Below are 24,121 nucleotides of genomic sequence, written 5' to 3'. Positions count from 1 at the left end.
CGCATAATATCTTACGCTCTAGATGGAGAGCTTGGGAAGATTAGTAAGATAATATTGATAGGAATAGAACTTCATCAAGATTGAAATTAAAGTTTCACTGCAAATTAATGTATCATTTATATATAAAATAATTGTAGGACAAGCTATTTAATGCTTGTACAGTCAACTTCAGGTCAGTGGTAACAGTTTTATAGGAAAATCGTACTTATTACTATTGAGTTAAGGTGCATGGCAGTTACCACTGATGTGCAGTCTACTGTACCTATACAAATTCTGGGCTTCTGTTTAATATATTTCTTCGTGGGCCACTTTTCCATCAAGAAAGAATTGGGCGAGTAAAGACTTTTCTCAAGAACTTCAATACTTTGACACATAAGCATAAACCAACCAAAAAAGAAAACTCAACCTATCTGTCAAACCTGTCACTAACACAGTGCAAATTCAAAACGAGTCTGAAACCACAAAAACCATGTAGTAAGCAGAACAATTGTTTGGAGAAAATGTGGTGAAGCCAAATGATTGGTAAGAGTCGCCGGGCCAAGAAAGGTGAAGCATGCGTATGTCCTACAGGGCAGACATGCACGGCATGCAAAAACAAGAAAGGTGTACGCGTGAAGTAATTTTTCCACTTAGTTTCATCATCAACAGCCTCTTTATCCACTGCTGGGCAGAGTCCTCCTCTCGGTCAGTGGGTCGACTTAGGGTGTCTTATACAGAGTAGGGTAGCTCAATGTGGGTTAGTGATTATAGACTTTATAGTCCAGGTTCCTCGAGATGTATTGAGAAAGTACATAGAAACTTGAGAGGTGCTCTACTAGCATACTCGCGAGAGCTATAACTCCTATTATATCGTGCTCAAAAAGTAATGAATAGCTAGATAACCGTGAGGGTAATTAGAAACTTATCATTTCAAACACTTTCTCCAATAGCTAATCACCTACCTGACTATATTTTATTCAGTCTACAACTTTGGTCGACACGTTTTCTGTGGCTAGCTATGGTTAGCCGAAATTTGGGTTTCAGCCAAGGATATTACTATTTACAAATCCTTTAATTTGTCCACAGACCCAACATATATGTCGAAAGATCCAGCGACTTGCCCGTACCGATAAGGATCACAACGTACAAATATTCAACCCCCACCACTGTCCAGTTTTTACAAAAACAAAAAGTCCGGAGCCACTCCGAAAAAACAGATCCTATAGAATCTACAAACCGAGGCACAAAACTCTGCCAGTGGTATAGACGACGCAGGGCTCTAAGGGAACTTGATAAACTCACGAGGCTTGAACGAAAGAGGCTCGAATCTTTGCAGCTAGAGAAAGCACGCCGTATAAGGGAAGCAGAATTCTTGGAACTACTCGAGCAAAGAGAAAAGGAGATACGTTACGCTGAACAACAGCTCCAATTAACACCTAAGATTGATTACTCCGAAAATAAGCTGAAGAAACAGAAAAAATTGCCTAAAACCGCCAATCTGGACAGCGTAGGAGTTTCTAGTTACCCAAACAAGCGTTTTAAGAGACGTCAGAAAATTAAGTACACAGAAGCAAAGCCAGTTTTGACTTCCAGAAAGGTAGCCACAAAGCCAATAAAAGAGTAAGTTTCGATAAATTCAATTACTATGTCCCGGCTTCCATTTGACTAGCTCTACGAATTATTCAACTTTTAGGGACTATAATCCTCTGTGACTAAGATTTCGCTAGTTTGCGGTATGGAGAGTAAATCTGTAAAATTTGTGTATTTTTAAATTTTTCCTGTTTACAATTACTGCTATTAGTAGGTATGTCACAAGATTCGAGCAGCGAGCAAAGCGGGCGTCGGCCATTCGATGGATTTCTGATCACCGGAGCGACGCTAGCCGACGAGCTTGACCTTCAGTTCTATAGGTGCTTAGGGCTTCATATTTTAATATAGAGAAAGTGCAACATTTTAGTTGGGTTATTTTTTAATGGGATAATGGATGGATGGTGAAAGTGGATGGTAGAGCCATCCTTTTGGAAGACTATAACGCGTCTCAATACGACCTAAAAAAAAGACAGCATGACATGTGATGCAAAAACATCGGAATTGAGAACCTCTTCCTTTTCGGGAAATGGTTGAAAAGGAAAGGTAGGGCATAACACCAAAAAAGTTACTGTGAAAATTAAGTACCTAATCTAGAACCGTAGCAACGGTGCCACGCAACTTTCGCTTCTAGTCACTTAATTTTATGATTCAATTTTCTTTGTTACAGCCCCAAGGATTCTTTCAATGAAAGATTCGGGAACTTCTGCTACCGCGTATGCTGTCAGTGCTACTGCTGCGTCTCATTCATTATCATAATTGGCATTCTTTTCATGTTCCTTTTCTAAACACTGACTAATAAAATAGCGGGGAACGTCCATGTTTCAATAAAAACATTTCAACATACTGAGAAGTCGTTTCTTTGAGAAAACGATGCGATGATTTACTTCATATCGTACTGTGCCTAATAATTTTTGGGACTGAAGTGGCCGGTACATTGGTCGAAAATTGGACTTGAAATGAAAAAGACAATTCATATTGTACTCCAATATTCTATATTTATAAACGTACTCATAACTAAAACAGTTACATTAAAATAATAAAATTATCAATTTAAATGTCATGAAAATTAAAATAAATATTTTGTGACAATGTTTTTTTAATCATGTCTGTTAACAATAAAAAAATGAATTTAAGATGAACGGCATATGGTGCAAAATTGTATGGCAAAGTAAAAATACGATTACTATACAATAGTTTCATAATTCGGAGATCTCAGTTATATAATATCTAAATAGGAATAATCTCATACATTTGCAACGATACCCAATTCCTGGACATTCTGGTTGTGACCGAAAATTTGAAGACACAACAGCTAAGGCACTTAATAAAAAAAACGAAATATTTCAATTAAATTCGAGGAATTTTTGACATATACGTAAAAAAAAATATTCACTTCACTTTTCGAAAATCGAAAACATACAACCAACAATGTTTCTTTTTGGTATTAAATAAAGGCAGCACTTTCTTTCGATTGATATAAACTAAAGTTCAGTCTCTCTTATTTCAAAAACCTTTTCTTTGAAATTTTCCTTTTGCACCATCGGCTTCTTTGTACCAGAAGTAGATTCTTCCAAACAAACATCCGCATTACGCTTTCTATTTGGACTTTTATCGATATTCACATTGATACTCGTCAACGGCGACCGCAAACTCGATTCTTTATCGACTGCCAAATTACTAATCGATAACGTCAAATCTGAAGGGACGTTGCCATCTAAACAGTAGAGAAGCGAATCGCTGATTTTATCATCGGTATCATTCGATTTATTCAGTATCGATAAATCGATCGGTGTTGCTGTTAACACGGACCTGCTACGAAGATATTCTCTGAAAGGTTCTGATAACGATTTTTTTTTCTGTTCGATTTCTTCATCGTTTGTTATCGTGAACTTTGGTAAGCCATCATCGGATCCGCATAGTGTTGTGTTTAAATCATCTAGTTTTGGTCGTTCGTGGCTTATGACGAATCGAGTACTTTCCGGTCGTAGAGGACTGTCACCGATCGAATTTATCGATCGCGCATCGAATGGATTTATTTTCGGTAGTGATGTGCTTCCCGAACGACTTGATCTGGAATCAAGATAAATAACATATACAGATAGAAATACTGATTACTGCTCGACAACATAATGTAAAAAACACTATTATATTTTACCTAGTTACCTTGTAAAAAATCTTCTTCGGTGCCAAAATGGAGTTTCAAGATAATTTTGATGATCAGTAGAAGTATTTTTGGAATCATACATACATATAATTTCTATGTAAAAAAATTGTTAGTAATAATAAATTCTTCGAAACTGTTAGTAACAAACTGATCAGTATGTTACCTTTCACACGAAAATGTGGATCTAGTGATGTCATTTTCGTCGTCCGAAGATACGAAATCACTGTCGTTTTTCGGCGACATAGATTGGTAAAGGCCAACAGACTTGATCGTCTCGTCTTTGGCGACATTCGTCTCTGGCACGTCGCGTTGTTCCGAAGTAATTATGAGCGGTTTTCGGGAACGGGGTGTCATTATTGATTCCTGTAATTGAAGATATTTTTTGGGTTAGTTAGTTTTTGTGGTGTAGTTAGGTGTGGGAACGACTGAATATTATCGAATAAAAAGTATTTTCACGCATATTTCAGTGTAGTTCTCAACACTTTGTTGTTGTAAGAACTCTTCTTTGGCTAATATAATGAGTGATTTCTGGGATTGACAACCCTTAGAGATAAATATATCGATCTCTGCTCTATACGTACAAAAAAAATATAAAAATTATAACTTACCATGATAAATACATGAATTTTGATTAAATAATTATTATTCGCAATTTCTTAGCACACATAAAGCACATATAAGACAAGAAAACATGACACATGCATCTCATGCAAAACAGAACCAACCTGCATTGCTTTCGACAACTTTTGCGTCGACTTCGTAATAGGCGACATGGACGCCCTTCGAAAATTTATTGTATAAGGTGTCGCACATTCTTCATCGAACAAAACTGCATCAGATATACCCGGAGTACTAGTTAAATAATGTTTCACATCATCCTGTATCTTCTTAGGCGTATCTCCTACACTTTTGTCACCACTAAGTTCTTGGAACGAAATCTCATTTTCTGACGCAGTGTCTTGGTCTTCGAAACATGATACGCAAGTTGGTGTTCCCCTAATAGCCCCATTTCGTTTTTGGTACTTCTTATTCAAAGTTTGGGTGGTGACAATTTTAGAGCGAAATAGTCGGTTTGAGCGTTTTTTCTTAGGAGTCTCATCGTTGACATCTAAAGCGCTCAAATTTGGTTCTGACACGAATTTTGGACTCAATTTTCTTGATCTGTTCAAAGCACCTTCGGATAGCGTGCTTTCGTTACTCGCGTCTGAATCATAATCATCATCTAATGACTCCGTACTTGCAATTTTATGCGCCAAGTTTTTAAGAACAATATTTTTGTGGGACACATCAACTTTGTTATCGTCGGAAAATTTTAGTTTTCCTTTGCCGGTTTTCTGTAAGCGTTAAGCATGACGAGAAAGTTAGGTAGAGGATAGCGTAGAAAGATAGATTGGACAACACAACACAATGCATGAACGGATGTTAGTTACAAGTGCATTTACATGCTTTTTGAGGTGGCAACACATTTGATATAACAGTCTAACTTTTAAACACGTTAAGTTACTTATTTTCAAGTCTTACTTAAAAGTTTTTCTAATAAGTATGTTACTGATGTTTGAGCTGTCTTTAAAATTGAGTGTCGTTATTTGATCCGGCTGTTAGAGGCTTAATTTTATCCAGATGCGAAAAATAAACGATGGATATCTTATATAACATCGTCTCTGTCTCACACTGAAGTCTAGACCACTTAATGAGTTATTCCCAATTTGTCATTAGTACCGATTGGTCACCAACTATTTTTTCCATACACCAAGTCCCAATTGGTCATTCGAGCAAAATAAATAATTTATAATTTAAATTTTGAGTTTCGATTCGTCACCCGCATAAAATTTCACGTATCAGAGTACCGTCAGAAATAAAAGTGTTAGAAGAAATTTTAAATGTAAAACTTCGATGTAGGTAAAGGTAATAGCTCTCATATAAATATAATTAAATTTACATTAAAACACATTTGGCATTTTATAAACCCGAAAATGTGACTCGATACTTTTTGTGTCGGTAACAAAAGTACCAGGGGCCCATAACTAGCAAAGAGATTGTATACATAAAAATGATGAATGATGGTGTAAATTGGTATGTTTATCTACAATTAGGAAAAAAACGTAAAATCCTGACACTCTTGACTGCTATACTCCTTTAAGTTATGCGGTCCTAGTACACGGTGGGCAGTTCCATGGACACTCGTTGATTGGTATATTACTCATCTGATTTATGCGATCCTGGTATTTTGGTTTTGGCCGTGCGGTGTGTGACGCCGTTGAAATCGCGATTTTATTAATAGCGTCTTGCCATATTCGGAAAAAACATAACCAAAATAAATAAAAAAAACATATTACAATATTGTAAAGCTTATCTTGTTGACAGTACTTTTTACAAAATAAAGTACGGATGACCAATTGGGACTAAGCAAAGTAAAATATTTTATTGAATGACCAACTGGGACACGTTTTTTATGGATGCCAAATCACTAAAATGACGAATCGGGCATAACTCCACTTAATCTATCTAAGACATACTTTCGCTGTATTCAAATGTGTTCACCTTTCACATGGCATGGATTAATTAATCAAAAATGACGGTCATCGGTTGCTGTAATGGTCAAATTCTCTTTAGTTTGATGCAAAGAGATATTAAAGAAACTTAGTTAAAAGAACAGTCTCTAAGCATGGAATATTTCTGCAACAATCGTTAGAACTTTCATTCATATATTTACTTCTTGCTTTCTATTTTCACACTTTATATAATATTACAAACATTTGGTTACAAGAACTGGGTTAATATTTACAACAAAAAATACAGTCGTTTTAAGAACTTCCTTCTTTTCTGGAAGTTGGTTAAAAATAAAGATATGTATTATGTATAACAAACTTACCTCATCTATAACATTAATATTAGATCCTGAACCTTTCTTTGGCGTTTTATTGAGTAATCCCTTATTAAATATGTGTCGTTTGATGGAATCACCGAAACTTCTAGAGCCGGCCACTTTACCAGTCCTTTGGATTTGTATTGGCGTACCTGTAATATAGAAAAAGTTTTTATAATTACTGGTTATATTTTATAGAGACTGACATAAAAAGATTACTGATTGCTCACTGACCCAGGGGCGGGGTCTAAGAGTCGGTGCCAGCTGCAAAATTTAACCGAAACAAGGAGGCACTCGATACTGCATAAATGGTTTTCCATTCACAGACTGGCTTCGCCGAAGTTGCTTTACCTTTGATTGGTTGACATTTGCGACAGGTTTTTCATACCATATCTATTCTGCCTATTAAAGGTACAAGCGAGAATATTCTCTTTCCCCACGAATTTACGAACCCATGTCAAATAACTTTGCCCGTTTTCCATCCGATGTTAATTACTAGTGACTGCGCAAAAGTCAAAATGTGGAAACAATACAACACTACTGACTGCATATGTGTGAGGCATCAAAGATGATTGATTTCAAAGTCGCTAAGTTATTTAGCATGAATTTTAACGGCGTTTACTGCCGATTTTGGTCACGGCGTCTATTCTTATTTAGGGAGAACAGCCAGCTGCGCAGGACATATTATAGTGCACGAGCATTTGCGCAGACCAGGTGCACTCACTATTCCTTCACTCTCACAACCCGATGGGACGGCAATCCGACACGACCGGAAAGAGATCAGGCGCAGGACCGATATTAAGCACGAATTTTATCACGTGTGAAAGCACTTACCATATCCATTCTGCCTATTAAAGTGCTTGATAAGCCTCCGCTTGTGCTGCGAGTCGGGCAGCGCCTGTATGTGCGCGTAGAGCTGCGCGAGCGCGGCGTCGGTGGGGTTGTGCGCGTTCTCCGCGCGCGTGCGGGGGCGGTCCACGAACGTGTATACTGTGTTCGCTGCTGTTCTGAGGGGGAGAAAAATATACATTTTATGTATGTAGCGTAGTGATTTATTAACGCTTATTCCTAGACGTGTGAGAAGGCGTGTACCCAGCATTGGGATGATAGAAAAGCTTTTCATGGTGATGTTCCTGAATTATATTACATTTTCAAAAACAGAGTAAGTGAATGTATATAATTACTGTTAAGTTATAAGCATTTTTTAGATTCCTGAAAGTGCATAGAATGACTGTTCAGGTTCATTAAGTACCTAGTCCTTAGCAAGATTGATTTTTTTCTCCTTAGCAAGATTTATCTTTTAGGTAGCAAGAAATTGGATTTTCTTAACGAAGTTTTCTTCCTAGAAACAGTATAATTACCGAGACTTGAATTTCTGAGATTTTCACTCTAACACGACGATAATATAACTTTTTGATGTATCGTATCTATCGAGGATACTGTACAATTTCTTACAGTGAATTGGGAGGTGAATAAATAAAACAGAAACTCCCATCTCATGTAAAATCACATGCTCATATAACAGTACAAAATTATATAATATTACTATGTATGTACTTTAGTTAACTGTTCGATTATTATAGTTACTATTCGATTTATGTAATGCTTTAAAGCCATGTAAGTCGAATAAAAAAATAAATAAAATACTCACTTATCAGTAATACTCTCATCCAGATCAACAAGCGGCGACATAGCCTTCCGTTTCTCTCTCACAGTGAAGTACGCCGCAGCGTCAGTCGCGAGTTGCGTGGGCGCATCGAACAGTCGCGAGGACTGACGGATCATGAAGCTGATGACGGGAGACAAGGCTATGGCGTCAGCGTGGAAGGTTTCTGGTGATAACTGGAATTAAGGATATGGAAAATGTTTGGTAAAACTTGTATCTTAAAGCTGTTAGATACATGGAATCATTGATTGTTCTCTCTAAAAATAAAAGGTACTGTAACTGGCTTGAAAATGAACGATACTTCGTCGTGTCGCTGTTTACAGCTATCAATAACTCTTTCAGAGGTTTCAAATTCATGGTTTCTAGCAGAGTTCAATTCAAGAGTGGTCTTGGTGTGTTCTTGGGTGTTCTGCTACGCGACACACAAGATCACACACCAATCGTGTAAAGTCGCCATAAAAATAGGGATCTTCTCTAGAATAGACTTTATTTCATAGACAAAACATAGACACTGTACTTATGTATTATGATAATGACCCTTTAGTTTGACCTTTACGTACTCTTAAGTTCTACTCAATGTATTTCTGTTGCAAATGTGATTTATGTGTGTCATTTCAGTACTAAACTATCACTCACCTTCCTTGGACAAAGTAGATGTGGTGTAAACATAGTAGCCAGCGTATCTGGTGACATTCTATTCGAAGCTTCATTATCAGCCGTGAGCCGTAACAAACGTAGCAACCTCTGGAGGAAACTCCTGTGTGATGGTGTTAGTAGAAGTAGGAGCAGTTGTAATGCTGTCAGGAGTTTGACCTCGGATGAATCTACGTTTGGTGGGTATTGTGCTGAAAATACATAAGGAGCACAAGGTAAGTATTTTAAGATAAGATAATCATTATAATAATTCAAGTTTTTGAATTATTTAGTAAGCACATTCTATAACTTTGATGATTTTTGTGCTCTTGGATCACTTGTTTAGGATTAGGGCAGTTTGCTAAATCCAATACTTACTGGGACTTGAGATTAATTTTGGTAAAAACAGGCATAATGTTCTTCTTTAGGATACCCTTGAACTTGAAGAAATCTGGACTTATTATTACACTAGCTTGCACCAGTGGTTTCACCTGGGTCCCATTAAAACTGTTTGAAACACCTGACAAACAGTAGCCTATTGTCTGCCTTAAAAAATGGGCTATCTATATCTGAAGTAATTTTCAAATCAGACAAGTAGTTGTTTAGTTTAGAACTTCAAACAAACAAACTCTTCAGTTTTATAGCATTATGTATATTATAGTATTCTATAAATTATTCTGTATAATTTCTAGACTGAATTCTTTCTTACCAGCTAAAGTACAATAAGTCTGATAATACTGATCCATCAGCAGTGGTTGTGGTAATTCAGCCAGGAAGCCCTTCAGTACTGATGCACAGTCGTGGACCGAGAACCTTCCCTCGTCAAGTCCTAGGTTTGATCCCGTGAGTAGCAAGTTTTTAAGCTCTTGTTGTCGGCTCAGAGAGCCAGTGCGACGAAATATACCTTCTTGTGTTACATCTGGAAAAAAATATTTTTATTTATTTATAAATAAAAAAGAAGTATTTTTTTATAAATCTCTTCTAATTCTTTGGGGTGTTTCTGTGGAATTTTTTTGATATGACTATGTAGGCCAGATCAATTGGGTGGACATTTTCTCGTTGGTAAATAATGAGAATCTATAAGTAAGTACTGTGAGAGTCTATGAAAATAATTATCATGGGCATGCATGAGGCACAATGATTCAACATTTAAAATTGATTATGAAGTAATCTACACTTATAGGACCATATATTAACAAATTAAAATGTACTTACTGTCAGGTTTAGATAGAAAATCTATCAGCTCATTCACCCTCAATATTCCTTCCTCTGTGATAGAGTTCACTTCAACACTATTCTTTGTAATGTTAGCATTATTTTGACTAGAATTCGAACTGGAACTCTTTGCTTTCTTATGGAAGTTCCAACGGAACTGCTTTGGTTTGTCAGTTGAACAATCAACACTGAAATTAAATAGAATTTCGTAAACAATACGACACTTCCCCAATAAGGTTATAACGGACTTTTCAACACATATACTTACTCGTCTGAATTAATATCTACAACAAACGATAGATGCATACGCACTAAAGTAAAAAACTGTTCCAAATTCTCCTTTCGTAATCTTTCTATGAATGTTAAGTCCGAAGAAGTCATATTTATAAATCTAACACAAAGAAGATAAAAAGAAATAGAGAAACTATATTAGACCCTTATTTAAACACATGTTTACTAAAACTTGTAACATAAAACTGTTGTAATATATTATTTGCCACTAGCATATATTGTAGGTATTCAAACTTCTGGTATTCTTGAAAGTCTTTATTAATAGTTAAAGAAATACAATCACATTTTGTTAGGAATTATAACATTGTTCTCACTGGTTTTTACATCATGACAAATCACACCACCGTCATTCTTTTTCATAGACCAACAAACCCTACATTTTTAAATGTCATAGACTATAAATTCCTAACACCTTCTCCTATTTTTAATATATGAACATAAATTAAAAATACCTTATAATTACTTCAGAAACACCATCAGTTTTCAAAACATTAACTTAAACAAGTTTTCAAAACATTAACTTAAACACTTCTAATTATAACTCTCAATTTACACAACAACTTTATCGCAATGAAATTTAAATTTTTCTTTATATAGTGGTTTCGTCAACATATCCGCTATCTGATAATTTGTAGGACAATATATAATATCTAAATATCCTTTCTTATAATTTTCGTGTATAAAATAAAATCTCACATCTATATGTTTAGATCTCTTGCTGAATGAACCTGTTTTTATCAATTGGATAGCACTCTGGTTATCAATATTCAAACTAATCTTAATACTGCTACCAATTAATTCACTTATAAAAGTCTTTAAGTATAAACACTCTTTAACGCAATCTGCTGCTGCTATATATTCAGCTTCAGTTGACGATAGACTTACTATCGGCTGTCTTTTGGAGCACCAAGCTATAGGTCCACCTGCCAACATTATTATGAACCCTGTTGTACTTCGTCTGGTCTCTGTACAACCTGCATAATCTGAGTCACAATATGCATGCAATCTTGTAATATCTTTCCCAGCATTATACAAAATCCCTTTATCTCTCGTTCCATTCAAGTACTTCAACACCTTCTTTACTGCTAATATGTCTTGCCTTGATGGATTTTCTACCTTTTTACTTGCTTCATTCACAGCTTGACTGATATCTGGTCTTGACCTGGTTGACAAGTACAATAATCCACCAACTAGTTCTCTGTATGAAAAATCTGACGTAGCCATCTTAGATTCATTTTCCTTTCCCACAATGCATGGAGTATCTGCAGCTTTGGAATCATACATATTATATTTTCTAAGTAATTTTTCTGTATAATTCTGCTGATGCAACAAAATGCCTTGTTCTGATCTTTTTATTTCAAAACCTATATAGTTTTGAGGTTGTTCATATGTTTTTAAGATAAATTCTTTTTCCAATTGATGCAAGATCTGTAATAACTTTTCCTTGTCTTTTGATATGGCCAAACCGTCATCAACATATATAGCCAATATTATAGTTTTGTCTTCGTTAAAAAACACACACTGATCTGACTTTGTAGCTCTCAGTCCAAGTTTCCTTAAAGTTTCTGTAAATCTTTTATTCCATGTCATTGGTGCCTGTTTTAGCCCATATAGTCCTTTCTTTAAACGACAAATTTTATTAGGCTGTCTTTCATATCCTTCAGGAATATACATAAATATGTCTTCCTTTAACTCGCCATACAAAAATGCTGTTTTCACATCAAAGTTATCATTTCATATTCCTTTGAAGCAGCAATTGCTATTAATGATTTTATTGCTGATTGACTTACTACTGGACTATATATTTCTTGATAGTCAATGCTTTGCTGTTCGAAGCCTCTCGCTACAAGTCTTGCTTTGTAAGTACCATTTTCTTTTACACAAAATACCCATTTACTTGACAATATCTTGTGTCCTTTTGCTCTTCCTATATCAACTATTTCCCATGTATTGTTACTTTCCAATGATTCCTTCTCCGAATTTATGGCCTTCTCCCAATTATTCTTTTCAGCAGACTTCATGACTTCATCATACGTAAGTAATACATAATCTTGCAGGTAAGCTGGTTTTTTCCGTTGTCGTTTTGTATTTATAGTTTCTATAGTTTCTATCTCTGCAGTATTACTTTCTTTATTTTCATCATTTTCTACTTCATCAATAATATCTGGGATGTTGTCTTCTATTACATTCCTTTGTTGTTCTAACTCTTCTATTTCATAATAACTGTCATCACTTTCTTCTTCTTGATTTATTTCTTCTTCATTATTACCTGGTATTATTTCTGTTATCACCGAACTTCCTGTTTCTTCATACTTTTCTCCAATTTTCTTATTATTATTAATTATAACAATATCCCTTGCTATTTCAATTCTTCTTTCTTCTTTATTCCACAATCTATATCCATTATTAGTATATCCAATCATGATTAACTTTTTGCTTCTTGGATCTAGTTTCTTAATATTTGAATGTAATTGTTTAGCATATACTATTGAACCAAACTTGCATATATTAGATATATTAGGCCTTTTACCATGCCACATCTCATAAGGTGTCTTATTCTTCAAAGATTCACTTGGTAATCTATTTATAATATAAGTAGAACAGTATACAGCTTCACCCCACATTTCTTTATCTAACCCTGAATCAAATAGTAATGCTCTGGTTTTATCTAATAAGGTTCGATTTAGTCTTTCTGCTTTACCATTTAGTTGTGGTGAATATGGTACTGTATAATCTAGTTTTATTCCCTTTTCAGTACACCATTTTTAAAATCATTGCTTGTGTATTCACCTCCATTATCGCATCTTATGGTAGATACCTTTTCTGTTCTCTCTCTTTCTGTTTCTTCTATATAATGTTTTAAATTTTCTTTAACTTCATTTTTATATTTAAGCAAGTATATTTTTGTAAAATGAGTATAATCATCCATGACGGTTAAAACATAACTATAGCCATCATAAGTTTTGTTTTCGAACGGTCCACATACATCAGTATGTAATAATTGAAGTGGTCTACTGGCTCTGTTTCTTACTGTGTTAAATGGGAGTCTTGTTTGTTTAGCTTGTGTACAGATTTCACATTCGTCTATTTGCCTTAATCCATTTATTTTTATTCCATCTGCCACATCTGGTAATATATCTAGTATTTTCTTTCCTGGATGTCCAAGTCTTTGATGCCATTCTAAGGCAGTGCCATTTTCTTTCATTAACAGTGTTTTTTCTTGCATATTATTATCATCCAAATTAATTTTATATAAACCGTTTTCTTTTTTCCTGTTAATATTAATTCTGACTCCTATATTTTTACATTATCTTTGGTAAATATAACCACTCCTTGATTGTTTGTAACTGCATTAACCGATAATAAATTTTGTGATAAGTCAGGAACAAGCAGGGTATTATTAAGAGTACATTTATTGCCAATGACTTTACCAGTCCCTTTCACCTCTATTGTTTCTTCATTTGCAGTCAAAACAGATGATGGTTTACATTCAAAAAATTTTAGTATGTCTAAATTTTTGGTCATGTGTGCAGTACACCCAGAATCTACAACAAATTCTTTCAGTTTTGGTTCTTGAATTTCACCGTTTGTAAAAATGCCTTTTCTATTCTTTTGTTACTTTTTCTTCATTCTCATTCTTATTCTTATTTTTGAAAAACAATTTTCTTCTCTGTGATTAATTTTTTTACAGATTGAGCACTGTTTATTTTTAAACTTACAGTCTTTATCTTCATGGTTGTCCCTTTTGCAGATATTACAGGCTCTACAGTCTTTCTTCATGTGCCCTGTTTTGTTACATTTGAAACATTTTATTGTATTAAACTTTTTCTTAGATGTAGATGAAGATGTAGCTTGAAATGCTAGCTGCTTGTCACTTTCTTTTGCTTTCAACATTCGATTTTCTTCAGCCAGAAGTCTGTTTGTTAAATTTTGAAGGGTTTTTATCGTCTGCCATGCATTCCCAAGAAGTTATAAAATAGTTTAAATTATTTGGTAAACAGCTTAGTATTTTGGATATGACCATTTCATCATCTATTTTTGTTCCTAGCTGATTTATACGAAATTGTAAATTTTCTATTTCGCTTATTAATTGGGAAAGCGATTGACTGTCCTGTTTCTTATATGTGAAAAACTCTTGTAATAGGGCATCTTTGTTTCTTTGCTCAGAACCTTCGAATATTTCACATAATTTTACGTACATTTCACGTGCACTGTTGCAATTAATTATGTGACCTTTTAGTTTCTTATCAATACTGCTTATGATAATTCTTTGCACCTGAGCATCTTTGATACTGAAGTCACTTTTCTTGTCATCTTCTTTTATTTGTGCAATTGTTTTGCAAGATTTGCCGCTTTTAAGTGTATATTGAATTCAAATTTCCACAATAAAAATGTTTCCGCATCTTTTAATTTTTCTATCTGTATTATCTCAGGTTTTTCCATTTTTTAGTTTTTCACCGTTTTTTATTTTCTTCCTTGTTATTACTGTTTTTTAGTTTTTTTCACTTGTTTTTCATGTTGGGTTTTTCATTACCCAATCCCGGTTTTTAATTTTTTCTTCTCGGGCGTTCTGGGCCCATAACCTATTGTAGGTATTCAAACTTCTGGTATTCTTGAAAGTCTTTATTAATAGTTAAAGAAATACAATCACATTTTGTTAGGAATTATAACATTGTTCTCACTGGTTTTTACATCATGACAAATCACACCACCGTCATTCTTTTTCATAGACCAACAAACCCTACATTTTTAAATGTCATAGACTATAAATTCCTAACAGCATAATCATTCTATTAAGATTTTTATTAAAATCTAAAGAAATAATCACAAGTTTTGTACATTGTTTTTAAACGTCATTTTATCACAACGGAAAATTTGGTTCGTTCGGAAACTAAAATCTGAATCTTTGGTGCTACTTTCAAAACCTTGTTAAAAAAATATCAGTTTTTCACAACATATTGAAAAGAAATAGATGTTTCAATTATCCTCAATTAAAAATGAACGGTAAGTATATATGTTTTATTAATTTTGAACAGTAGTTCCCAAGAAATATAGTAAGATTTAAGTTTTCATGTACTGAAACAAAACTACAAATAACATATTCGGAACGCACATTCAAAACTTTTTTGACAGGCAACTTGGGCAAGGAAAAAACATTATGTACAGCCTACTACAAAAACGTACCTATTTACTTAAAATAAAATAATGTGGCATCGTGACAAGTCCAATAATAAAGTGAGTTTCAATAATGTCTCATTTTCAATCATAATTGAATAAACTTCATATTTAGGTAGACAACTACGAATTTTATTAATCTCGACAGACAGCTACAATTCTTACCCAAAATGGGAAAAACCAAGTGATTGCAATGCCTCAAAAGGATTCAAGAAAATGTGTGCTATCTGCGTCCTTACCTTTTTATTAAAACTTTCAGTTTCTACGATATTTACTACTTAGCAATAATTTAGTTTGTGAATATAGTATTAGAAGTAGAATAGTAAGTTTCAGTGGCGAAGGGTGGTTTAATGAAATAGGGAAGCCGCAGCAAAAAAACTGGGGAGTACTCAGGGATGGGAGGGAGAGGTAATGAAGGTAATTTCTCAGTCCACCTTTTAGCACTGACTGACAGACTGATAGTTTGAACATGTTTTCTCGAGGAATTCGGCAGCTTATTAATATCTATAAAACTTTATTATCTTTAGTTAGGTATATTAACTACTAGAATCTGAGAAAAGTTGGCACTAGAAACAATACATTTTAAGTATTAAATTTACAACGGCCTGTTAGCCATTGATATTTATCGTAGGTATATGTTTCATAAATCCGTCAGGACGTTAGTAATTTTAATATTGACGTAATATAGGTAGGTAATTCACCCGTGCGGCGTGCCCGAGTTTTATAACACGTTTTTATTCTCAAAACTTAACCTTGCAAAATAGGTTCTTTCCTAAAGTAAATAATCTGTCGGAAAACAGTCTAATGCGATAAATGCTATCCTAGTTAAGTTTTAAAAGTAGGTACCCTAAAAAGAAACCTGATGCAAACTGTATACGTATCAAAATAACTCTCTTCAACGTAGGTATCTCTATTTACACTACACACACACACTGTACTTGTACTGAGTACCAGGTCACAGTGCGATCGCGAGGATTAGGAGGGAGTAATGATACTGCCAACTACTACAAAAAATTATAAATCCCCAAGTAGGGTCATTAAATCGCGGAGAATCTTAACACCGCGATTCAGGATTTGCATAAAAATGCACAACGCCATCTATGTTGACGTAATGTAACTAAAACACTTTAACATAAAATATTGTACACACACGAACTATGTTATTTCCAAATGATACACACACCAATAAATTCAATTAAGTAATACAAAGAAAAAATTGTTAATGGTATTATCTAAAACAAAATAAGAACAATGAGAGTGAATTTGTCTGATTTGTTTGTTTACATATTTGAGAGCTCTAAGCGCTGTCACTCGCGCGTAGACAGATATAGCTACTCTACTCTTGACGCGTTCTTTCTCGTTCACTCGCGAGTTTTGATTGCTGGAAGCCGCTCCGTGAGCCGGGTTACCGCTCGCCCTTATTTTGCAAACATCGTGCGGCGCGGCGTGGATGACGTCACGCAAGCGTAGTTTTGTATGGACGAGGAAGCCGCGGCTTGTTTAGTAGGAGCAAAATGTTTCAAGTAATTTATAGACAATTTTTTTTACGGTGGTAGGTGTTTTGTTATACCTACATATTTAAATTGTGTGGTTTAAATGATTATATTAATTATACCTATACCTATATTACAACTTATACCTATGCTTCTTTCTTGAAATTCGAAAGGGAAGCCGATGGGAATCGGCTTATTAGGACGCCTCGCCACTGAAGTTTGTATTACAATAACATATGTAATTATGTCGATAATAAAAACTTAGGAATAAGAAGTAGTCCTTACATTCTATTTCCTTACTAACAGTTACTACCCTTTTGAGTTCATGGATATGTACAAAGAAAAGGAATAAAAACACAAATGAATGTCACAGATAGAGTTTATAACATAATTACAGTCTTAAGCATAGAGATATAAATGGGAAACATTTAAAACATATCATCGTGTCCCATTTCAGCTAGTAAATTGAGGCCCCTCTCTTTCAGAGCCTTTGATAGTAACTTCTGTTGTTCTATCTTGGCGTCTTGTTCTCGTCTTTGAGCATCTAGAATATCATCCACGGAGACTTCTGTCAGCGGCAGATTATCCTCCTTGTCTTTATCCTGGAAATTAAAAAAAATATGATGTAAAATATATTTTTTGTGTTGTTGTATGGAAAACAAAGAACATTATTTAAATTTTTTATTGAATTTAATATGGTAAATACATAAACATGGTAACCAATCAGCACATGGTACAAAAATGCAAGAAGAACACAAAAACTAAAAAGTTTTTAATTTGGGTTTCCATATCTATGCATGAATCACGTATAAGAAAAATAGTTACACAATATTATTTTATTTTTTACTCAAAATACAAAACATCATGTAAGTGGAAATTATTTGCATTATTTATATAGGCATTCTACAATGCTTAAAATTATATTGTTGGAGATACTGACTGATCATCTTATTAAAAACCTAATGAAAACAACAACCTACAGTTAAATTAATCACAACACATTCAGTCTTGTTGAAACAACTTAATGTGATTGAATTATTTAAAAATCTAAATTCTCAACTTACAATTTCACCAAGGAGTACGACATTCTCTCCTCTAACGATGAATATACCTCTTGGAATATCGCCGTACTCTCTTCCAACGTGAATCCGTTCTATCGTCTTGTGCAGAACTAAATTTGCAAACTGATCGACGCAGCGGAGGTACCCGATCAATGTCCTCCCATCTCGCAGCAGCACCATAAGTTTCTCTTTGCAAAACAAGAATTGTTTTCATAAAAATAAACAGGTATACAACACGAAGATGACAACAGAGTTCTAAGACACATACTGTCTAATTCGTCCAGTAAATGGGCGGTTCCAGCCAAAGGGTTCATATTGCTGGACATTTTTGTTAAGAAATTGAAAAATATAGCCTTCCCAATTAATCAAATCAGAATTTTTGATTCACAAACCAACAAAATATTCAATAACTTTTCTTCATGCTCATGGGAAGGCGTTTCGATGACATTGACATTAATTTGTCATTTTTTTGTCCTTGGCTGAAGGGGTGGGTCCAAAGCTTGAAAAAAGTAGAAGAAAAAAAATTGCGGAGTGCAGACAGTTTTTAGGCTACTAATAATTGTTTTCCACTCAAGATACCATTTTAAGTGAGTTGTTTAAAATTTTCTTTGCTTCGTTTTAATAGATGGAGTCAAATCTATAGTCCATTTTGTAAAATCACCCTTGATTTCGGGTCCCTACCCTAGACGCTAGTGGGCTTTTTTAAAAAGCTTATATTTATAGTTCATATAAAAAATAACAAGATGCCCCTGTGAATAAAAGTCTGGAGCCTCTTATAATATTAAAACATGTTATATAAATAAAAAACATTTCCATTTTAAAATCACCTGTGACTGGTATATATAGTCTATGGAACTTGTAACATCGTTTTTGCAGTTTGCTCGATTTTGCTGTCGCTGTCATTGAAGAAATAGGAAGGAAAGCATTTTGTGCCTTCACATTTTACAAAAACTTCTCAATAAATACACTTATTAATTAGCTTCGAGCATCAAACTAACAACGAAGTATCGCTAGTGCTATGTTTTTGAATGTTATTCATATTCAAAAGGTGTTTTTGCATTTAGAAAAATCTAAAGTGGAAAATGGAACAAGACGACGAAATCAAATCCGGTTGTTTGTTATTTCCGCCTGCCGGAGGGAATATGTTTAGTAAATTTCCCAAAAAGGTACGCAAAAGTTGAACATCTTAAGTTATAGATTAAGTAAGAAATTAATAGTGCGTGTGATTCATGCACCATCACGTAATCTGCGTGGTTATAGCATTATTGTAATCAAGTTGTGACTCAATGTCCAATGGAAAGGTAGTTGCCGTGTTGTTGATACGGCCAGTTCAGTAACATTTGCTACACGAAAAATAAACCATTATCGTATGTGAACCACGTTTAGGTGCACAAAGTAAAGACTAATTTTATAGATTAACTTAAACTTTGTCTACATTTTAACTACTTAATTTGTCTTTTATGCCAGGAAATGCTTTAATTGATGTCATTACTGCAACTTAATCACCTGCCATGTTTATCTATAAAATGATCTGTTTTTTAATTAAGGCAGTTACCTGTAGGTATATATAGGTATAGCTTCTAGGTTTTTAGTCACCTGTTATTGATTTGACCTGTAATTTCTAGTTATAAATACCGTTACAGGAAAATCATATTATGAAACTTATGCAGGTTACATTTATATTAACACTACTGTATAAACTTAACTAATTAAATTTTCTTTCATTCACAGAAAAATTGGCAACAAAAACATTGTATCCTGTTTACTGCCAGCAAACGGGGAATAGAGCGTCTTGAAATATTTGATAACAAAGATGAAGTCACATCTGGTGCTATACCCAAAATTATAACTCTTGAAAATTGTATAAAAATTACACATTCTAGTCCAAACACTATTACAATACTTACTAAGTCACACACGCAGCAACTCAGCACACAGTCAGAGACTGAGACCTTGGAATGGGTGACAGCCTTGCAGTCAGTGGCCTTCAAAGACAAGGACTCCAATCCCTTCAGCTGTGACGAAGACAATGATCTGTATTGCTCATCTGGTGAGGGTGTATTCTCAGTCAAAATGTGCCCCTCTGAAGCATCAACAAGATGTGGTTTTGAACCCATCAGGTACATCCTTTTGCTCACATCCACTGCCATAGAATTAAGATCACAAACTGATGATAAGTTATATGCCACGTGGCCCTACAGGTTCATAAGGCGCTATGGTTACAGACAGGGTAAATTTACATTTGAAGCAGGCAGAAAGTGTGATACTGGAGAAGGAATCTTCCATTTAGAACATCCAAACCAATCTGAAATCTTCAAATGTTTGTCATTGAAAATGAAAACAATGAAGCAAATGATTGGCAATGACAACCTGAATAGTCCTGAGCACAGTGAATTTAACATCCAGTCAAGTGCCAATTTGTTTCCTGGCTCTAGAAGCCCTCTAGTTGCTGCAAGGCCTGATGATTTGAATTTGAGTTCTTTGTCATTTAAGACAGCTTCAGTATCAGTGTCAAGTCAACAAAGTTCATGCTCAGAAAGAGACACTGCACCCCTACTTATGCCAAAACCTGCACTGAAACCTAAACCACTGAAGCCTCCACGTAAAATCATCAACTTACCTAAAAGTAAAGACATTCCAATTTCATCTGAGGAGACTTCAGACTTTGCCAGGTTTAAGAAACCTGATAACTATGAACCAATTGACCATAGTCAAAAAAGAGAACATAGTCCTCCAAGCTCAACAGTGCCATATGATAAAGTTGAAGTAAGATCTGAAGCATGGAGGATATTTGGAGTTGAGGAGCCTGAGCACACTGAGTTCACACCTAACCTGGGTGACAATCCTAACTGTATCAAACTGATATCTCGATCTCAGGATAATTTGAACACTACTGGCCCAGAAGCTTCACGAATAATTCTGCTTCCAAGTCCAGTAGTTGATCCGGAGGATGAAAATTATGATAGACTGGCATATTTTGGTTCAACAAGTAAGCTGAATAAGTCATCAAGGTACAAAAAGATTGAGGCGCGACCTACGACCCTGGCTCTTGGGGAGCAGAAGAATAAAGATACATGGAATGATTATGACGAGGTTGAGAATGTGATGCAGACAGCAAGATTGGCAGATGACTCCCACTTGGGATATGGCATGATAAGGAAACCCAATACTCCTGGTCCACAAGTGCCCACTGCTGCTCAAGTTCAGGCTCTGCAAAACCAGGTTGGGTTGGAAGATGTCTCCCATAATATGTGCAATGGAACAGATTATGCTATTGTTAGCCGTCCAAAAAGAGTATAAACATGTTATATCGTGAAAAGAATTCGAATTATAATTTTTAAGACTGAAATTTTGTCAGTGATTGTTTACTCAATTACTTGTATATTAGGTTAGAGTTATACCATTTTTGGCAAAATTGATCATGAGAATCACTAGAATGATCAACTAAAGTCAGGGAATTTAAATTGATGCTATTCTACTTAGTATAAGATACCTCTAAAATGTAAATTATTGGCCATACAAACAAAAATCATTAATAAAAGTTACATATTAGAACATAATAAGAGAATTAAAGTACAGTATTATAAAAAAGATGACTTATTTTTTATAAAAATGTATTTAAATTTTTGATATGGAATAATCTATTGTAGTATATCAACATGTAAGACAATTCCAAATGAGAATTACTGCATTCCTAACTACATTCTTTTTTATATTTTTAGGATAACTTTGTACATTAATTATTTTGTATAATGTAATTATCGCACAAATAATATCTAGGCTAAAATAATTATAAGAGATTATGAAATGTATTACATTATGTGATTATATTGTGCCTTATTTTATAGAGTATTTTCAGAAATGATTACCAACTGGTGCCAATTAAAAGATATTTTTATCTAGCTTTTGCCTGCTGACATGGTTTTAAAGTATTAAGTGTGTAACTTGTAATATTAGAAGTGGAGCAGCATTCATACAGTATGGTGGGTAAGAAATGTCCAAGACTTTCTTTCTCATCCTTGTATTTTGATCTGGTTTGAAGATAGACCAATGTAAACTTCTTAAACTTTGATTATTCCAGATAATTTTGGTTCTAGTTTTACAGAGACTCAAGGGTCTGAATTATATTATACAATCCTTTTTGCCAGTGAAACGATATGAATGTAACTCTACTATGAATAAGGATCTGTTTTGATTTTATATTTTTAGGTTGGCCATATTTTTTGATTTGTAATCTCTTGTAATATGGATTGAGAATAAATCATATAATCTTTTAATTTTATAATGTTTTATTTCCTATTTGTCTTACATTTTATATGGAATAACTTTTTTCAGCGTTTAATAATGAAAATTACATTAATTTTGTAGAATACTGTCAAACATGCACTGATTGGTTATACAGTTGAATTATTCAACTACATCTATTTTGCTACAATGAAACATTACAATTGAGGTATACATATTTCTAAATGAGCTATGTCTATTAAATTTTAAATTCAGTAATCTGCGCTATGTTCAAGTAATTCAGTAATCTTACACTATACTAAATGTTCAAATTGAAAACATAGCTATTTGTGCGATTGGCACACAGTACAGTAAATTAATTACTTGTTAAACGACATTGTTTTCTACAAAATATTCTATAAGTAATTAAGTAAACTAAAAATAAATAACCTGCACAAACTTAAACAAGTATATTTCCATCACTTTTCATCTTTTAACAGTAATTTTTCTTCATCCTTCCCCAAAGTTTTAGCCATTTCCATAGCAATAAATTCCAGGTCTGATGACATTATCTTCTGTACCGTCTCACCCTTTTCAGCCATGATGTCTTCAATGTTTTTCTTGCCATTCATATCGGTGAACCAATTCAGATTGTCAGCAATCAAATGTTTGTTTTCGCAGCCTTCACAGATCACAATAACAACTCCTTTGTAATAAGCTAGCTTTGAGATAAACTTCGAGTTTCTTGTGTTGCATTTCTTACAAGTGAACATTAGTTGAAAACTTCCCTCCGTTTTCTTAGGCTTCTGGTTTAGTTGCACTTCATTGATTTTTGGTGAACTTGTACTGAAATTCCTCGGCGATTGTACCTTAGGTGTTGATGAAGACAAAGGCACCATTAATCTTCGGCCGAAATATGAGTTCCCATTGCTCGGGAAGAATACAACGTTATTCAACAAACGTGGTGTGTGGTATTTCACCACGAAGTCTATTAATGTTTTGTGAGACATCTTACACTTCTGCAAAGCTTTAAAAGGCAGCGACCACATTCACATTGACTTTTTGGAGAGTTGTTCGGGTGTAAGTTATAATTGCACAACTTTTCATCAGACACTGAGTTGAAATGGAATTGATGGAGTGAATAATAAAAACATAACCTACAATAACTTTAGTACAATACAAAGGATGACATATGCCGGCGCCGCTGTCAGCTGATGCAATAGTAAAAAAATAGAAAAGGAAGAAAAACGCGCTTTAAGACGTTACAATGAGTATGAGTGAAATAGAAAAGCAAATAATGCTTAACATTGGGTAAATAGATGTACGACTTTTATTTCTTACTGGCAATAAAAATTAGTTTTTTTTTTATTGGCATTAATTTTGACATACAAGACAGCATGATTAAAATACGTGCGCCTGCAATACGTCGAACATAATTTAAAAACAATCAAAATAACCTCAAATTAGCAAAACAATAAAGTTTTTCGTAATTTTATCGGGAAAACGGACAAAAATTCTAGTTAATACTTAATGCCATTTAGCACTGCTATTAGCACATATTTTTAAATTAATATGATTAATTTCAAGCCTTGAATAAATATTTTGTTTTATATTGTAGAATTTTTGTCCTGCAGAATGAGTTCAGTGTGGTATAGGCCTGAACTAGCAGATGTTATTATTCACCATGGCGATATATTTACTGAAACACACAGTATTATCACCGGTAAGTAGACACAGACTTCAAATTTTACCTACAACTTTATT

General features: G+C 34.3%; 5 protein-coding genes across 9 annotated transcripts; 2 read left to right on the top strand and 3 right to left on the bottom strand.

Annotated features, from left to right (window-relative positions):
- The first annotated feature begins 403 nt into the window (after positions 1 to 403).
- Positions 404 to 2,487, top strand: LOC110378417 (uncharacterized). Of its 4 annotated transcripts, none has more exons than XM_021337654.3 (4): positions 404 to 616; positions 1,066 to 1,599; positions 1,784 to 1,889; positions 2,237 to 2,411. In XM_021337654.3, the coding sequence occupies exons 1-3, from the start codon at positions 516 to 518 to the stop codon at positions 1,872 to 1,874; spliced, it is 726 nt and encodes a 241-aa protein (XP_021193329.3). In that variant the 5' UTR covers positions 404 to 515; the 3' UTR covers positions 1,875 to 1,889; positions 2,237 to 2,411. The 4 variants fall into 4 exon arrangements, with proteins under 4 accessions (XP_021193329.3, XP_021193328.3, XP_021193330.3 ...); XM_021337653.3 differs by having other exon boundaries at positions 1,781 to 1,889; XM_021337655.3 differs by lacking the exon at positions 1,784 to 1,889 and having other exon boundaries at positions 404 to 603; positions 2,237 to 2,487.
- Positions 2,488 to 2,576: 89 nt separating this feature from the next.
- On the bottom strand, positions 2,577 to 15,306 carry LOC110378423 (rho GTPase-activating protein 19). Of its 2 annotated transcripts, XM_064035472.1 has the most exons (11): positions 15,189 to 15,306; positions 10,382 to 10,620; positions 10,114 to 10,301; positions 9,608 to 9,817; positions 8,902 to 9,110; positions 8,251 to 8,441; positions 7,434 to 7,606; positions 6,606 to 6,751; positions 4,459 to 5,067; positions 3,897 to 4,096; positions 2,577 to 3,639 (listed from the first exon to the last, which is right to left on the bottom strand). In XM_064035472.1, exons 2-11 carry the CDS (start codon positions 10,492 to 10,494, stop codon positions 3,051 to 3,053), a joined length of 2,628 nt encoding a protein of 875 aa, XP_063891542.1. In that variant the 5' UTR covers positions 10,495 to 10,620; positions 15,189 to 15,306; the 3' UTR covers positions 2,577 to 3,050. The 2 variants fall into 2 exon arrangements, with proteins under 2 accessions (XP_063891542.1, XP_063891543.1); XM_064035473.1 differs by lacking the exon at positions 4,459 to 5,067.
- Positions 15,307 to 17,433: 2,127 nt separating this feature from the next.
- Positions 17,434 to 18,587, bottom strand: Lsm1 (Like Sm 1). Its single transcript, XM_021337658.3, has 3 exons — positions 18,402 to 18,587; positions 18,137 to 18,321; positions 17,434 to 17,674 (listed from the first exon to the last, which is right to left on the bottom strand). Exons 1-3 carry the CDS (start codon positions 18,457 to 18,459, stop codon positions 17,501 to 17,503), a joined length of 417 nt encoding a protein of 138 aa, XP_021193333.1. The 5' UTR covers positions 18,460 to 18,587; the 3' UTR covers positions 17,434 to 17,500.
- A 405-nt stretch (positions 18,588 to 18,992) lies between these two features.
- Positions 18,993 to 22,410, top strand: LOC110378415 (docking protein 3). Its single transcript, XM_021337650.3, has 2 exons — positions 18,993 to 19,299; positions 19,865 to 22,410. Exons 1-2 carry the CDS (start codon positions 19,216 to 19,218, stop codon positions 21,431 to 21,433), a joined length of 1,653 nt encoding a protein of 550 aa, XP_021193325.2. The 5' UTR covers positions 18,993 to 19,215; the 3' UTR covers positions 21,434 to 22,410.
- Positions 22,411 to 22,812: 402 nt separating this feature from the next.
- Positions 22,813 to 23,548, bottom strand: LOC110378416 (DNL-type zinc finger protein). Its single transcript, XM_021337651.3, has one exon. It carries the CDS (start codon positions 23,404 to 23,406, stop codon positions 22,837 to 22,839), a length of 570 nt encoding a protein of 189 aa, XP_021193326.3. The 5' UTR covers positions 23,407 to 23,548; the 3' UTR covers positions 22,813 to 22,836.
- Positions 23,549 to 24,121: the final 573 nt, after the last annotated feature.

This window comes from Helicoverpa armigera, chromosome 7 (genome assembly GCF_030705265.1).
Source record: "Helicoverpa armigera isolate CAAS_96S chromosome 7, ASM3070526v1, whole genome shotgun sequence".
Taxonomy (NCBI): Eukaryota; Metazoa; Arthropoda; class Insecta; order Lepidoptera; family Noctuidae; genus Helicoverpa; species Helicoverpa armigera.
The sequence above is the reverse complement of the archived record's forward strand: the minus strand, read 5'-3'. Positions and strand labels throughout refer to the sequence as shown.

Bases quoted from the DNA above. Each gene is read 5' to 3' on its own strand.
- LOC110378416 (XM_021337651.3), bottom strand. From the start codon at position 23,406: ATGTGGTCGCTGCCTTTTAAAGCTTTGCAGAAGTGTAAGATGTCTCAC.
- LOC110378415 (XM_021337650.3), top strand. From the start codon at position 19,216: ATGGAACAAGACGACGAAATCAAATCCGGTTGTTTGTTATTTCCGCCT. The intron at 19,300-19,864 runs GTACGCAAAAGT...TTTCATTCACAG, and splicing joins TTAGTAAATTTCCCAAAAAG to AAAAATTGGCAACAAAAACA.
- LOC110378423 (XM_064035472.1), bottom strand. From the start codon at position 10,494: ATGACTTCTTCGGACTTAACATTCATAGAAAGATTACGAAAGGAGAAT. The intron at 10,302-10,381 runs GTAAGTATATGT...ATTTAATTTCAG, and splicing joins GTAGATATTAATTCAGACGA to TGTTGATTGTTCAACTGACA. The intron at 8,442-8,901 runs GTGAGTGATAGT...CCTTAATTCCAG, and splicing joins ATCTACTTTGTCCAAGGAAG to TTATCACCAGAAACCTTCCA.
- LOC110378417 (XM_021337652.3), top strand. From the start codon at position 516: ATGATTGGTAAGAGTCGCCGGGCCAAGAAAGGTGAAGCATGCGTATGT. The intron at 617-1,065 runs GTAATTTTTCCA...ATTTGTCCACAG, and splicing joins AAGAAAGGTGTACGCGTGAA to ACCCAACATATATGTCGAAA. The intron at 1,600-2,236 runs GTAAGTTTCGAT...TCTTTGTTACAG, and splicing joins GCCACAAAGCCAATAAAAGA to CCCCAAGGATTCTTTCAATG.
- Lsm1 (XM_021337658.3), bottom strand. From the start codon at position 18,459: ATGTCCAGCAATATGAACCCTTTGGCTGGAACCGCCCATTTACTGGAC. The intron at 18,322-18,401 runs GTATGTGTCTTA...TGTTTTGCAAAG, and splicing joins TTTACTGGACGAATTAGACA to AGAAACTTATGGTGCTGCTG. The intron at 17,675-18,136 runs GTAAGTTGAGAA...TTTAATTTCCAG, and splicing joins TCGTACTCCTTGGTGAAATT to GATAAAGACAAGGAGGATAA.